The sequence below is a fragment of the Cydia amplana genome, chromosome Z, assembly GCF_948474715.1.
Source record: "Cydia amplana chromosome Z, ilCydAmpl1.1, whole genome shotgun sequence".
In the NCBI taxonomy this organism is placed as follows: Eukaryota; Metazoa; Arthropoda; class Insecta; order Lepidoptera; family Tortricidae; genus Cydia; species Cydia amplana.
In genome coordinates, this window is record NC_086096.1 from 26,596,075 (window position 1) to 26,610,386 (window position 14,312).

Consider the following 14,312-nt stretch of genomic DNA (forward strand, 5'->3'; position numbering starts at 1 on the left):
TACGTGTACTTTCGTTCCACATAATATTAGGTCTACTCGGGCGGTTTACAAGTCCATTTTTTGTTTGGTTTCTTGTAACAAAAACCTTTAATTATTTACAAGAAATCAAACAACAAATGTACTTGTAAACCGCCCAAGTAGACCTAACATTATGTGGAAAAGGTTAATGTTATCAATAATGGAATAAAGAAAAAAACAGAATATTAAATTCAATATGTTTATTGCATACATGTTTTACATCACATTATCGCTAGGAAAGTACAATTTTAGGTAAACAATAGAAAAGAAAGCGAGTGTGGTGAAAAAGCATTCACACACAAGAAAATACATGATTAAGAAAATATGATTAATTTACTACGCACAATACAAGCACATAGTCTAGGCATTGTAGCAGATTTATCGATAGTGGCGTGCCTTATCAAAAGTAGGTACTTATTAGATACCTACCACGAAATAAATTTACTCTAAAATAGCGTCCATATTGCACAAAATAACACAGAACTCAACGCACTTTCTGGAGGTTTTCACAACAGGGCATGGCAGGGCAGGGCAGGCATGTGTTTTCATTCGGGCTATAATCTAATTTCCTCCAGCACCATAACCAAACCATAACGAAGAAAATGGCTCAACCATCACTAAAATATTTTTAATTTACGCTCTTCCAGTGACAGCTAAAAAATTGCATGTCTTGGCCATATACCTAGAATTATATACTTAGATGAGCTATACGCGTGCGCCCGTGAGGGACAGAACATACGTGATGCGACCAAATTAAAAACACTTTTTGACGTTCCTGACAACCTACCAAACATAACCTACGTAATTTGGTCGGGTTATTTCAAAAGCGCTTTCTCTGCTACTCCATACTAAAAGTTCTATAAGTGCATCTCGTTCGGTCAACTGGCTCCTCGCCCATTTCATCTATATAATTATGATTGTACCTCTATGGTCTTGGCGGTTATGCAAGTGTTGCCAGCATAAACAAACAGCATAATTAAATCACATTTTAACAAAACTCTTATTTTTTCGCAAAATTAATTGAAAATTATAATAATTAAAAATATTAATTCGTGCTTATTTTAATTTTAATATTAATGCCACCAAAATTATATGAATTTTATAGTGACATCTGGTGACGTAGTTTGTGTAATCGGAAGTCAACTTTACGCAATAGTATGTTCTCGGGAGCAAAATATAGAAATCGCCTGCATCTTTACTGACGTTAACTACATTCCTAGTGTCCCCCCCCTGCGCGAAGGGATATCGTCTCATAGACAATTTGAATTTCGCGCCTTTTTTTACTGACAAGATTTGGTTGACCAGCTATAAATACTGGATAATGACAAAAAAAATCATAGAATGTCACAAAATTTCACTAGAAATACGAGAATCGATTTGCGACATGTAAAGGAGAACATCCGGACATATGAAAGCCAAATAAAAGAACTCTTCAAGCGCGAGCGGATTCTAGGTCTGTGCTTCGCGCATAATTTTTATAAACTTGCCGCCTTTTTCTACTGACGTAAATGGCTTGCCAAAATATATATTATAAAGTGGTATCCAGACGAGACAATTTTTCGCCAATCTGATGAAATTCTCCGATCGAATCAGAGGGCCTACCGCGAACCACGTTCGACGTGTTGCCTCTCTGTCGCACTTGTAAATTCGTACGTAAGTGTGACAGGGAGGCAACACGTCGAACGTGGTTCGCGGTAGGCCCTCTGGCCGTGCGGACGCAAATACCAATTTGATTCCCCGATCAAATCAGCAGGTGCGGACACAAAAATGCCAATTTAGTAATTATACTTGGTCAACCAGATCTTGACAGTAGAAAAAGGCGGCAAATTTGAAAAATGTAAGCACGAAGGGATCGCGTCTCATAGAATATTTGAATTTCGCGCCTTTTTTTACGGACAAGATTTGGTTGACCAGCTATATCTATGGAATTCAAATTGGTGATTTAATTTGTGTACATGTGGAAGCTATAGATGGTCAAGCAAATCTTGTCAGTAGAAAAAGGCGCGAAATTCAAATTTTCTATGGGACGATATCCCTTCGCGCCTACATTTTTCAAATTTGCCGCCTTTTTCTACTGTCAAGATCTGGTTGACCAAGTATAGCATGCGATTTGTTACAATGTCAGTAGAGGAGCAGATTCATTCTGTCTATAATAGCTAGAAATAAGCGAGGAAAAAACATATCTCAAATACAACACGATCTCGTTTGACAGTTAACAGTGTTGACGTTTGACGTTGCTAATCTTTGACCGGCGACAGGACGAGGGAATGAAAATGCTTGAGCATAAATAACTCATACGGCGACCTACTCTAAAAATAGAAGAATTAGGGAGCTCTCTGGTGGGCAAAATTTTTGATTAATATAATTGTGATCTTATTGTACACCATAAAACTGTCGTCAAATTTTACACAATGAGTAAACGTAACCATCTACAAGATATATTTTTGGAGTTCGACTGGAGAAAGATGTTCACCTGGAGCTACATGAAGGGGCTAATACTGAATCCGACGCAGCTTTGGTTCGTGGCCACACTGATCATCGCTACTGAATTGGTCGTGAACGTGTTAGTGATTGAGCGCGTGCCGTACACCGAGATTGACTGGAAAGCGTACATGCAAGAATGTGAAGGCTTCTTGAATGGAACTTTAGACTACAGCCAACTCCGTGGTGACACCGGCCCCTTGGTATATCCAGCAGGATTCGTGTACATATATTCATTGTTTTATTTCCTTACAAGTCAGGGTACAAACATTATTCTGGCCCAGTATTTGTTTATAGTTATCTATTTGTTGCAACTTGTGCTTGTTCTTAGAATTTATATTAAAACTAAGAAGGTCCCACCATACGTCATGGCATTTACTATTTTAACATCTTATAGGATTCATTCTATTTATGTACTGCGTCTGTTCAATGACCCAATTGCTGTATTATTCCTTTATGCATCATTAAATTTGTTTTTAGAAGACAATTGGTTCTTGGGTAGTGTTTTCTATAGTTTAGGAGTTTCAGTTAAGATGAATGTACTACTTTATGCTCCTGGATTGTTCTTCTTCTACTTGATAAATTTAGGCTGGTTTAAAACTATGCAACAACTAGCTGTTTGTGGATTAATCCAGTTAATACTTGGTGCACCATTTTTGTTCAGCAATCCGATAGCATATTTAAAAGGTAGCTTTGACATTGGTAGAGTTTTCAACCACACTTGGACAGTCAACTACAGGTTTTTGGATGTTGATATATTTGAAAACAAGTGCTTTCATTTAACTTTATTGGCAATACATGTTATACTTCTTCTAATTTTTTTGCCTTTGTGTACAAAATATTTTCAAACATACTGTCGCTTAAAGTATGTACAAAAACAAGTGCAACCTCAAATTGATTTAGAAAACAAAATAAATCAGAGAAAAAGTAAAATTAAAAGAGAACAGAAAGTTAAAGCCGAATTAGAAGTTGAAAAATTAACCAAAGAACAAGAAGAATTTTTGAACTCATTTGAGAATATGTTGCAGAAGTCTTCTCAAAAAAGTGGGAAGAAGACTCACAAAAAGCCTATTGAAGTGAAAGAACCCATTAAATACCACATTAACTTTGATATCTTGTCTCAGATGTTCATACTTCCCATGTTTATAGTGAACTTCATAGGCATTGTGTGTGCACGGAGCCTACATTATCAGTTCTACTCATGGTACTTCCACAGCTTGCCATATTTGTTGTGGTCTACTAATTTTTCGATCATTTTTAAGTTTTTAATCTTAGCTCTTATAGAGTTTTCATGGAATACTTACCCAAGTACTGTTTTATCTAGTATGTTGCTTCATTTTTGCCACTTGAGTATATTACTTGGGGTGTATAAAAAAATCTCAGTTGAACTTAAACTTGCTGCCAAAGTCCAATAAAAATAAAATCTTAATTAACTGAAATATTCTTTATTGCACCACAAATAAAACAGATTCAAGACAGATTTAATATGTAAATAAAGGTTGCAACGGGCAGTCTTATTAATTTTATATGTTTATGTAAGTTACTGTAAAGTACAAGACTTTTAGAAAATATATTTTTTTCTATGCAGGCAAGGTTAATCAGGTTAATTTTGTAGAAAACGAGTCAATATTAAAAAATTAAATACAGCACCTCACCAATGTTGCAACAAAATCCTTTGTATAGAATTTCATTTTACAAAGGAATTTATTAAAATTTAAACCTTACTGCATAGGCAAGATGATTTTATTTTAATTGCTGTTTTATGTTATAGTACACAATACAAGTGCGAAAAGTAGGGAATTCGCAACGAGTTTTGTCAGGCACGTATTGTCCTTAATCCCGCCCTATAAAGCGGCGATACAGTAGCACCATATGTACTGTGAAAATATTTTGTAACTAGCTTATTTGTTGTATAACCTCTCAGTCAAAGAAACTTTGCAGGGGTGTAACCAAGGGGGTATTCCCACTAGTTACCACCAAGTTGTTACTAGTGGTAACTACTGGGAATTTTTTTCCCACCTTTTACCACTGGTAACTACTGGGAAAAATAATTCCCAGTAGTTACCACTAACATTTTGTTAGAGTCATATACTAATAAAATCAGTATAAATATAGAGTGATTTTGAATTACCTAATAAAACCACTTGAAAATAATCTAAATGGATTATTAAATTTATCCTTGCATATATTATAGTTTTTGTACTAGTACCAGTTAAACGGTTTCAATATTTTTGGTTTTTAAGGTGTTCACTAAAACACTAATCAACTCATAATTATTTATTAAATCACTCTATATATGTACTATACTATTTTTATACTGTTATTATTAGTACTTAACTCTAACTAAATTTCGATGGTAACTACTGGGAATAATTTTTCCCAGTAATTACCAGTGGTAAAAGGTGGGAAAAAAATCCTAGTAGTTACCACTGATAACAACTTGGTGGTAACTAGTGGGAATAACCCAACCAAGGTGTAACACAGTCGCCGTCAAACATATGTTTGTAATAAGTAATAACTAATACTCCTTTGTAATAACTAAGGTGAAATATGTAAACAAGAATTAACTTTGACATCGATTGTAGGTACAGTCAGCAGCAGAAGTTGCTAAGCGGCCGATTTGTTGTGTGATAAAAAATTAGTGTATAAAACAGGTGTAAATAAAATAGCATTAATTAAGTTACATTTGCTTTTTGTAAAAAAGTATGTCATTTCTAGGAATATTTAGCTTTAGATTATATTATATAAACAGCAAGTTTTTATTGTAAACTTTAAAATTACACGGCTTTTTTCCGAAGAATATCATCATTATTTCTCTGTTCTCACCAAAAAGTGTCCTGAAAAGGCATGATTTAATAACCAATTGTTAGCATCCTCCTAAAACTCGTTAAATCAAATTGTAATATTAAAAGGGTAGTAGCTGATTTATTACCACAAAATGGCGGTAGGGTGCGCAGGCGGCCATTAGACGATCGGGGCTGAACTCAAGAGGCGATACGGTGGATATTGAAAGGAAAATCAATGTATCAGAATAATGAAAATACAAAGCACTGTTTTTAAAAGGATGTTGTCTTATTTAACCAAGGACGGTTAATAGTCAGAAGTGGTAAGAACGTTGGAAACCCACAGGTATGATGATTTCTTTTATTTAAATACCGGACACCATTACAAGTGAAAAAGGTTGCATCACTACAATTAATTGAAATGGTAATGTTCAATCTACGTAAAATACAGGTAGGTATATATATATATATATATATATACATACCTGTGTGTATACAGGTAGGTACATGGATAACAAAAGAAAGTTTAGAATAAACAGTAACTTACAAAGGTGGCAAGGTGAAATCAATTACACATTTAATCTAACACATATTATTATGCAGTTGAAAACTAAGTTTATGTTTATTTCGGTGGAAAAAAAATACCTAAATGTATATTTGTAAGCACTTATTATCAACTATGAACATTAAAATTACATCAAAGTATGTCACACTGCAAGTCGTACATTATTTAACCCTTTGACCGCCGTTGGCATGTATACAAGACAACGATAGAAAGATACACTGGCGCCGCTGTCTTGTATACAAGACAAAAATTCAACCGCTCGGTAAATGTGGAAAAAATATCAATTATAATTTTTTTTACACTCATCTTAATGTTTTAGGTCCTTGTTTAAAAAAAAATTGCATTTATTGCAGCTATAGAAATCCATTCTTTTATAATAAGGCTCCCAAAAAAATTGCTCCAGATTTCAACGTTTTTCTTGTTCCTCATCGCCGTTGTCTTGTATACAAGACAGCTAGGGATGGGAATGTTAACTCGATATGAGAATATTCAAAATAAATATCAAATCGCAAATCTGGTTTTATTTAAGCATTTGAACACTTGTTAAATGCCAATTGGTGGTAACTAGTAACTAGAATACGTAAAACGAGACGAGAGAGACAGGCGTTAACTATAGCTGAAGTTCAGGGAGCTTCTTCAGCTGTTGATAGTAGAGTCAGACAAGTAAATCTGTCCTTGTGGTTTATTTGCAGAACAAAAGATTCATTTTAAGATCATAGTGTAGTGGGGAGTGATACCCTGCAGTGACCGCTTCGCACAAGAATGGTACAGGCGGACGCTAGGACTATATAGTCAGTGTCGCCTAACTATGAGAATGTTATATATTTGAAATTGTAGGGAGGATGTAATACGGGAACTGAGAAGCTCATCTAAGGAACATGTCGAATGTGAAACATGCATTCCCGAACATTTCCGATCCCCCACCCTTTTCCAATATTATTGTTCTTCACTCATTGACAATTCAATTAACCCACGTGCAATTTTCCTCAATGCAGTTCCGGTACTTACATTTATATTATCGACACACGATGCGCGGCTCTAACGTTACGCTTATAAAGTTTACGTACCGACAAGCGCTTACGCCGTTGACCTAGAGACTATTGAAACAGTCCTTGTCGGTCTGCACTGCGGACAGTCCATGCGCGCCGTTGTCTTGTATAAACGACTTCTTGTACAGTCTAGTGTGGTGTTATTACGTCATGAATCGATATTGTTTAGTGGTTGTTTTTAATGATAAAGACTTTTATTTTTAACATTGTCGTGTGTAAAAAATGTTATTTTTTGGCATTTTCGAAATAAATTAAAGTTGAATAAGAACAAAGCCAAATTGAGAAGATTTTTACCATAAATTGTAAATATCGATATCTCTATTTGCAATCCCTAAACTTTTTATTAGTTGTTTACTTAAAATTTGCTCTGGCGTGTGAGTGAGCGTCTTTGCGCACTAGGTCCGGCGGCCAAAAGGGTTTTCCCCACCTCAAAAAGTGCACAGCGCCGCTAAAGAAGTTTGAAAATACAACACTACTACAATGACGAATATTAGTAGTAAGGTTTATTCGGGTAATTCCGAAAATCATTGTAAAATCACTCATATTCCGTTGTAGTAAGAGTCAGCTTTCGGAATTATCCGCCACTATTCGTTCATTCGGAAATACCCGAATACACCTTATTCATAAGAAGAGTGATTGTCACAATAATTCCATGCCAGAGGTAAATATCGTTATTATTTACTCGCCTCTGGTTATATATTATCCCAACACATACACTCTATTGACTACTACCATGCTTATAAAATAAAATAAAGAGTGCCAATATAACGCTAAAAATAATGTTACTTTGCAATTAAATTGAAAAGTATCAATATTATTATTTCCTGCGTTGAAACGCGCTTAACTTTGCCAGCGCTCGCGTACCGAGCGCCAACGCCATCTATCGAGTGTTATTTCGCGAAATCGGTGAACGCTCTAAGGAATAAGGCCTCTTAAGATGCTATCATGAATTAAAAAAATAGTCAGCCGGTTATATCGCGGAGAAAAGACCGTCAGCTGGTCACATGAACATGTAAAAAATACGCGCGTTACTTTTTATGTCCGCAGAGTATGCGTAATCCGTTGATTGATAAAATCCTACATGGAAAGTTTCATGACTTTGTTATTACCATCATAAAAAACTACAGCGCTTGTTAGGGTTCCGTACCAAAAAGGTACAAAAGGATATGGTGCGACTCTGTCCGTCACATTGCTAAATATCTCGAGAAGAGATGATTGGCCATATTATCTTAAGCTTCGAAATAAATTAATAGCATCGTTCGCAGACGTTTCTGCTTAATACAAAATTAATTTAGTATGGGATAGCGCATCGTTACTAGTGAATTTCCAATATGATTTAGGGCTCATATGGTGGACATATTCGCTGAATTGGGTACGGTCTTGGTAGCTCAGATGGCAGAGCACTGTACTAGTGATCCAGTGGTCGTGGGTTCAAGTCCCACCCAAGACAGTGAATTTTCCACTTTTAATTTATTTCGAAGCTTAATAGCATCGTTCGCAGACGTTTCTGCTTAATACAAAATTAATTTCATATTATCTTATTTCCGAATTATGAGCCCTCGCCCATTACAGTAAACGTATGTCGGAAAAGGGTTAATTGTAAATGATACACATTATATCAGGTTGAGATTGTTTATTACGAATAACACTACACCTACTCGAAGGAAATTTTAAGATTATTAGAGGAGCGAAACATTTTTGCTGGATTAAAATTATCATCATTTACGATAATTACGACACCAATGCAAGCCGGCGCAAATTGTAACTTTTACTTCACTCTATTATCTTATATTTCCACCTATATAACAAAGCTATATATAAACAGTAAAAGTATATCTGAATATTTTTTAGAGTTAGACCAAGGAAAGTCTGCAGCGATTTTGATAGCCTACGCAGTGCAAGTGTTATTTACACGTCATAAATTCATAGAAGTTTGACGTTTAAAATGACACTTGCACTGCGTGGGCTATCAAAATCGCTGCAGACTTTTCTGGGTCTGACTCTACATATGTCAATAATAAATAAACCATAAGGGTTGTTTATCGCCGATTATCGCTAAAGCATAAAAAAGAACGCATATACCGTTCGTTGGTCACAACAAAATGGTGTAATAGTGTAATATAAAAGTAGTTGCAACCAATGACCCTTCAATCACTTAACTAAATGTCGATTGCATATAATTAGTACCATAGTGCGCAAACAAAGGTCAATATTACGTCCAAATTTTCCGCGTAATTAGTACGATTGTGAACTAGGGTGACGATTACAGGCAAATTGTTGTCTTAATACTCTTAATGCAATGATCATTTAAAACTAAAGACTTCAAGTCGAAAATGTAAATGCCGTCCTTTTTTTAGACTTACTGAGCCGCGTCAATTGAGACTAAATAATCGTATCAAATCAATATTAACTACTTACATAACACAGATCACTTTCAATTTCTTTTTTTTCAACCGCTTTCATCTTTAGTTTTAAATGTGCGGGCGTAGTTAGTTATTTTAAACAAAAATGTAGATTTTAAAGGATACCCAGGTTACCCAAGATAAACTACACACGCCAATCCGATTGGTACATACAGCGATTCATAAAATTGAGCATTGGTGGAAAGTGGCAATACATTTTTTGTCAGTTAAACGAATAACATATGTTACACCCATTTATAAAGTTAGGGCGCAGTATTTTAATATATAATATGATATCCTATATAATACTGGATATTCTACGTAAAACAAATATTTGAGGGAAGGAAATATAACCTTGAATTACGATACTTTTTTCAGAATGACTCTTGAAGCTACTGTAAAGGTAATCTGTGGCGTTCCAAGCCTAAAGACCCTTCTCTGATGGAAGCCACAATGAAATGCCACATATACTTTAAAGGGAAAGAAAAGGATAGGTCTCTATGTAAGGTCATTGATTGTATAGGATATGCAAAATCTAAGCATTCGTCCTTTGGATTTTGTCACCTGATGTGAAAGGCGCTGTACGGCTCCGTGCATTATGCGGGTAACACTGGTTGTTAAAAGTTCCAGTGTCCACAAAATATATATCGCAGTACAGCGCTCTATTTCAAAAGTCAAACTACGGCACGTTTTTGGTCGTTTTCTAAAATAAATATTAAAAACCTAATTCTTTAAAATATGGTAATTCTTGGGCTCTTTCTACTCAGAATCGACAGCATTCTCCATCCTACAATAAAAAAAAGATGTCCCAAAATGTCCATTCCATTACGTCACTTTTTAGTGTGACAAATTTTTCACTTGTATGTGCGTGACGTATTGGAATGTACAATTTTCATACAAATTATTGTGACATTTTTTTGCATCAGGATTGAATATGCAAGTGATTCAGAGTTGAAAGAACCCAAAACCACCAGGATCTGTGAGAATCAGGTTTTCAATATTTATTTTAGAAAACGCCAAACACTTTACACGTCTTATAAAACAATAATTCTTTGGTATAGGTAAAAAAAAACCGCCTCAAATTTTGTTCTGCATGCGAACTCCAGGATTAAAATTTAAGCTACATGAGAGGCCTAGGTGTAAGACGGTTGTGAATGCGCTTTAACTATACCAATTATCTTCTCCACTACAGATAGTAGTGCGCAAATTGAAGTAACCGATGACAACATTTAAAAACTTGACACTGACAATCATCTGAAAAAAATGGAAAGTTACATTTTCGAAATTTAAAATGATAACAATTTAAATTTATATAATATTTTTCTCGTTCAAGCAAATCTTGTCAGTAGAAAAAGGCGGCAGATTTGAAAAATCGCGGGTTCTCACAATAATATGCAAACTCACCATTCTCAAGTATCGTGGGTAAACTACGAGCCTCGTGTGGAATTTATATGGTAATCGATTACCTGCCTACCTGGGTATTTCCTGACAAAGATTTGAATAAATAAACAAAATATAACTTCTAGTCTTGATAACTTACAATGTTTTCTTTAATTTGCATAATACTCAATTAAATCCGAGCCATATCTATGTAGGTAACCTTGCGTCAATTCAAAATATTTCTGACAATTATTGCTACTGCTATCACCTAAGTTTACTACTTTGGCAAAAATAAACATGAACTAAACATTACTTTTTATGGATTTAAACTAGTGCAATTAGTGCGGTTTTTTTATTAAACTGGTGCACGCTCGTGTTCAGATTGTTTAACACGTTCACGATCCGTGCCCCGTATGTGGGTCACGGGAAGCCTCCATTACAAAGCCGTAAGGTTAACCAATTCAGATTGCGACAGTTAACACTTTCGGTGCCGAGCGCCCCGATTCCAGTACAAAATGAACACACATTAGATATGAGCGCCGATAGGCATTTAGCCGCCGGCGGCGGCGCGCCGGTAAAAATTGGTCGGCGGCGGCGGCGAATCGGCGGCGGCGGCGAATCGGCGGCGTGGCCTTGAAACACCTTAATTAATTTGTCGCAGTACTTCGTACCAGGGATGTTGCGAACATCCGCATCCGCATCCGCAACCGCGGAACTTCCGCATTATTTTCAACATCCGCATCCGCATCCGCATCCGCATAAAATCGATGCGGAGCTTATGCGGATGCGGATGTCGAACAAGTCGGTACAGGAACGTCTTAGCGGCGGCGTAAGTGCTAGGTAATTTCGTCATTACCTATAACGAAATCGTCTAGATCCAGAAAAGTCGGCGAAGTTACTGTTTATTAAATATAACGCACATATATTCTTGCTCAAATACTAAAAGTTTCGTTTTTTTTTAATAAAAATATACTAAAAATAAGCAGCAAAGCAGTGGTGGCCGAGTGGATATGACGTCCGACTTTCAATCCGGAGGTCGCGGGTTCAAATCCTGGCTCGTACCAATGAGTTTTTCGGAACTTATGTACGAAATATCATTTGATATTTACCACTAGCTTGTCGGTGAAGGAAAACATCGTGAGGAAACCTGCATACATCTGCGAAGAAATTCAAAGGTGTATGTAAAGTCCCCAATCCGCATTGGGCTAGCGTGGGGTGGGTTGGTATAGCCCAAGCCCTCTCGCGCATGAGAGGAGGCCTGTGCCCAGCAGTGGGACGTATATAGGCTCAAATTATTATTATTCTCTTTATTTATTTGAACTCTTAGGCTAGGTTATTTTATAATATGGATATAAAAATAAAATACAAAAACACTTACAAAAACAATACAAAATACGTATAAACATATTATAAAAAACCTAACCTAGGGTGCCGCCAGCAGCGAGGCAAGGCCCAAGCTGCCGGTAGTCAGGGCTGCAGAGAGAGGAACCGGCGGACTATCCGCGCCGTGTCCAAGATCACCGCCTTCTGCATCTGACCCTTGACCCAACCACCTAGCGAGAGTCTCTCAAGATGTTGGTCGAGACTCTTCGCTATTAGACCGTTCGCTGAAACAACTATCGGGACAATGATCGTCGAATCAACATCCCACATGGCGGTTATCTCGTGAGCCAAGTCTAGGTACTTACTAGACTTGTCCTTCTCGGCTTTCACGAGATTCTCATCATGGGGGATGGTGATGTCAACGAGCACGGCCCGGCGCTGCGATCGATCTATTATTATAAATTATTATTATTATTATTTATACTAAAAATGTAATATTTGACGTTTTCTAAGTACCTAATCTTGACATCCGCATCCGCATCCGCATCCGCGGATGTGAGCCTTTAAATATCCGCATCCGCATCCGCGGATGTCAAAAAATCTGCATCCGCAACATCCCTGCTTCGTACCGCAAAAATGTCTTACTTCACTCCTCTATTCATTTTACTCATTTACTCGCGCGCATCACAAACACCTCTTGCCACACAAATCATTCAAACACTTCAAATTTCAAAAAACTCTTATCCGTTCAAATTCACTCGCGAGTCGCGACCTTCACAACTCATACACTCCTCACAACTCGCAAGAAAGTCACTGGATCGCGCGAGGCGCTAGGTGCTCGCCTGCTCGCCGATACTCAAAACTCAAATGTCTCAAATGAAGAAACGAGTAATGGTCCACACTGTCAACTACCGAACTACAAACCTTATTGCAACGACAAAAGGTCCACCGAGAAATGCGTTGAGTTTGTACCACTCACCGCCTCTCTGTGACATGAACCCACCATGAACCCCTCAAAAATCCTCTTAACCTCCAGAATTGCACTCCAATTAAATATTACTATTTATTGATTTATAAAGGAAGTGATGAATACATAAATATGTATATATGCATTGATATAGTATAAATAACTGGATACCCAATCAGCCGCCAAAAATGGCCCCACAAAAGTGATGTCAAAACAGATCATGCATTACTTTTTCGTTTAGTCTTGTTTGAAACGCTCAAATGTGAAGTTGTCAACAATTACGAAATGTGCCGTTAAAATATGTAAAAATAACAATGATAAAACAAGGAAAAAGGATGGAATGTATTTCTTTCGGTTAGTTCTTTGGATAGCATTACATAATTTATGTAATCTGGTGGTAATTTTATGGTTTTGAATAAATTAATTTGTTAGTACCAAAGAAGGGATGTTAAGGAACAAAAATCTAATGAGTCGATGTGAGGTCAATATTTTTTTATATTTTTATATGGAATTCATAAGAAATAATATTATGTTTAAATTCAAGATTTCCAAGAAAACCTATGCGACGTGCAAAGTGGACTGCTATTTAATTATAGCAAGAGATAGGGGTGATGCAGTTTTAAACAAGGCAAAACGGCACTTGTGTGTTCGGCCCATTTCCCTGTTTCCGACATATACACCACCAATAAGGGCTTATATCGACTAACTGTAAATGCTAAACCTGTCGGAACACAGTGACAACCACAGGATTTTTTTTATAAAGTATAGGTAGACTTTATAAAAAAAATCCAATCAGTATCTAAATGTCCCCGTGCACCCGCGCTATGAGTAAATGTAGATCTTAAATACACAGTTATTTAATAAGTAGAATTTATTTCAAGGAAATTAGTATTGAAAAGACGTATACTTACGAATTAAAAATTTAATTTGTTTGAATTTGAACCACGAATTAATTTTATTTGAGCTCCCGATTAAATTAAATTTGTTTTATTTATTACTTCAATTGGTTTTCCTGTACAGTAATACATATTAAAGTGTACCAAAGTGACTCCATTCGTTCATTATTCTCGTTTGACGTTGTTTGACGTAAATACGTTACGTTTAGTGCCATCGGACTAAATTTTTTAACAGTGTTGGTACTTATGTTTGCAAATTTGACACTTAATGCTTACGACATTAAGCTCTTTTCTGTACGAAACATTTATCTTGACTCAAAATTTACGTAAGCGTTTTTATCATCAATGCAAATGGTGCGAAACGTCATTGGGATCCACATTTCTTGACGTTTTTGTTCTGCTTTGTGTGTCTATTTCTTTTATATTAAGTCAGTGTATATATGTCACC

General features: G+C 36.2%; 1 protein-coding gene across 1 annotated transcript; it reads left to right on the forward strand.

The window, feature by feature from the left end:
* The first annotated feature begins 2,282 nt into the window (after positions 1–2,282).
* LOC134660865 (lethal(2)neighbour of tid protein 2) lies at positions 2,283–4,019 on the forward strand. Its single transcript, XM_063516708.1, has one exon. It carries the CDS (start codon positions 2,430–2,432, stop codon positions 3,912–3,914), a length of 1,485 nt encoding a protein of 494 aa, XP_063372778.1. The 5' UTR covers positions 2,283–2,429; the 3' UTR covers positions 3,915–4,019.
* Positions 4,020–14,312: the final 10,293 nt, after the last annotated feature.

Coding starts and splice junctions, on each gene's coding strand:
- LOC134660865 (XM_063516708.1), top strand. CDS start 2,430: ATGAGTAAACGTAACCATCTACAAGATATATTTTTGGAGTTCGACTGG.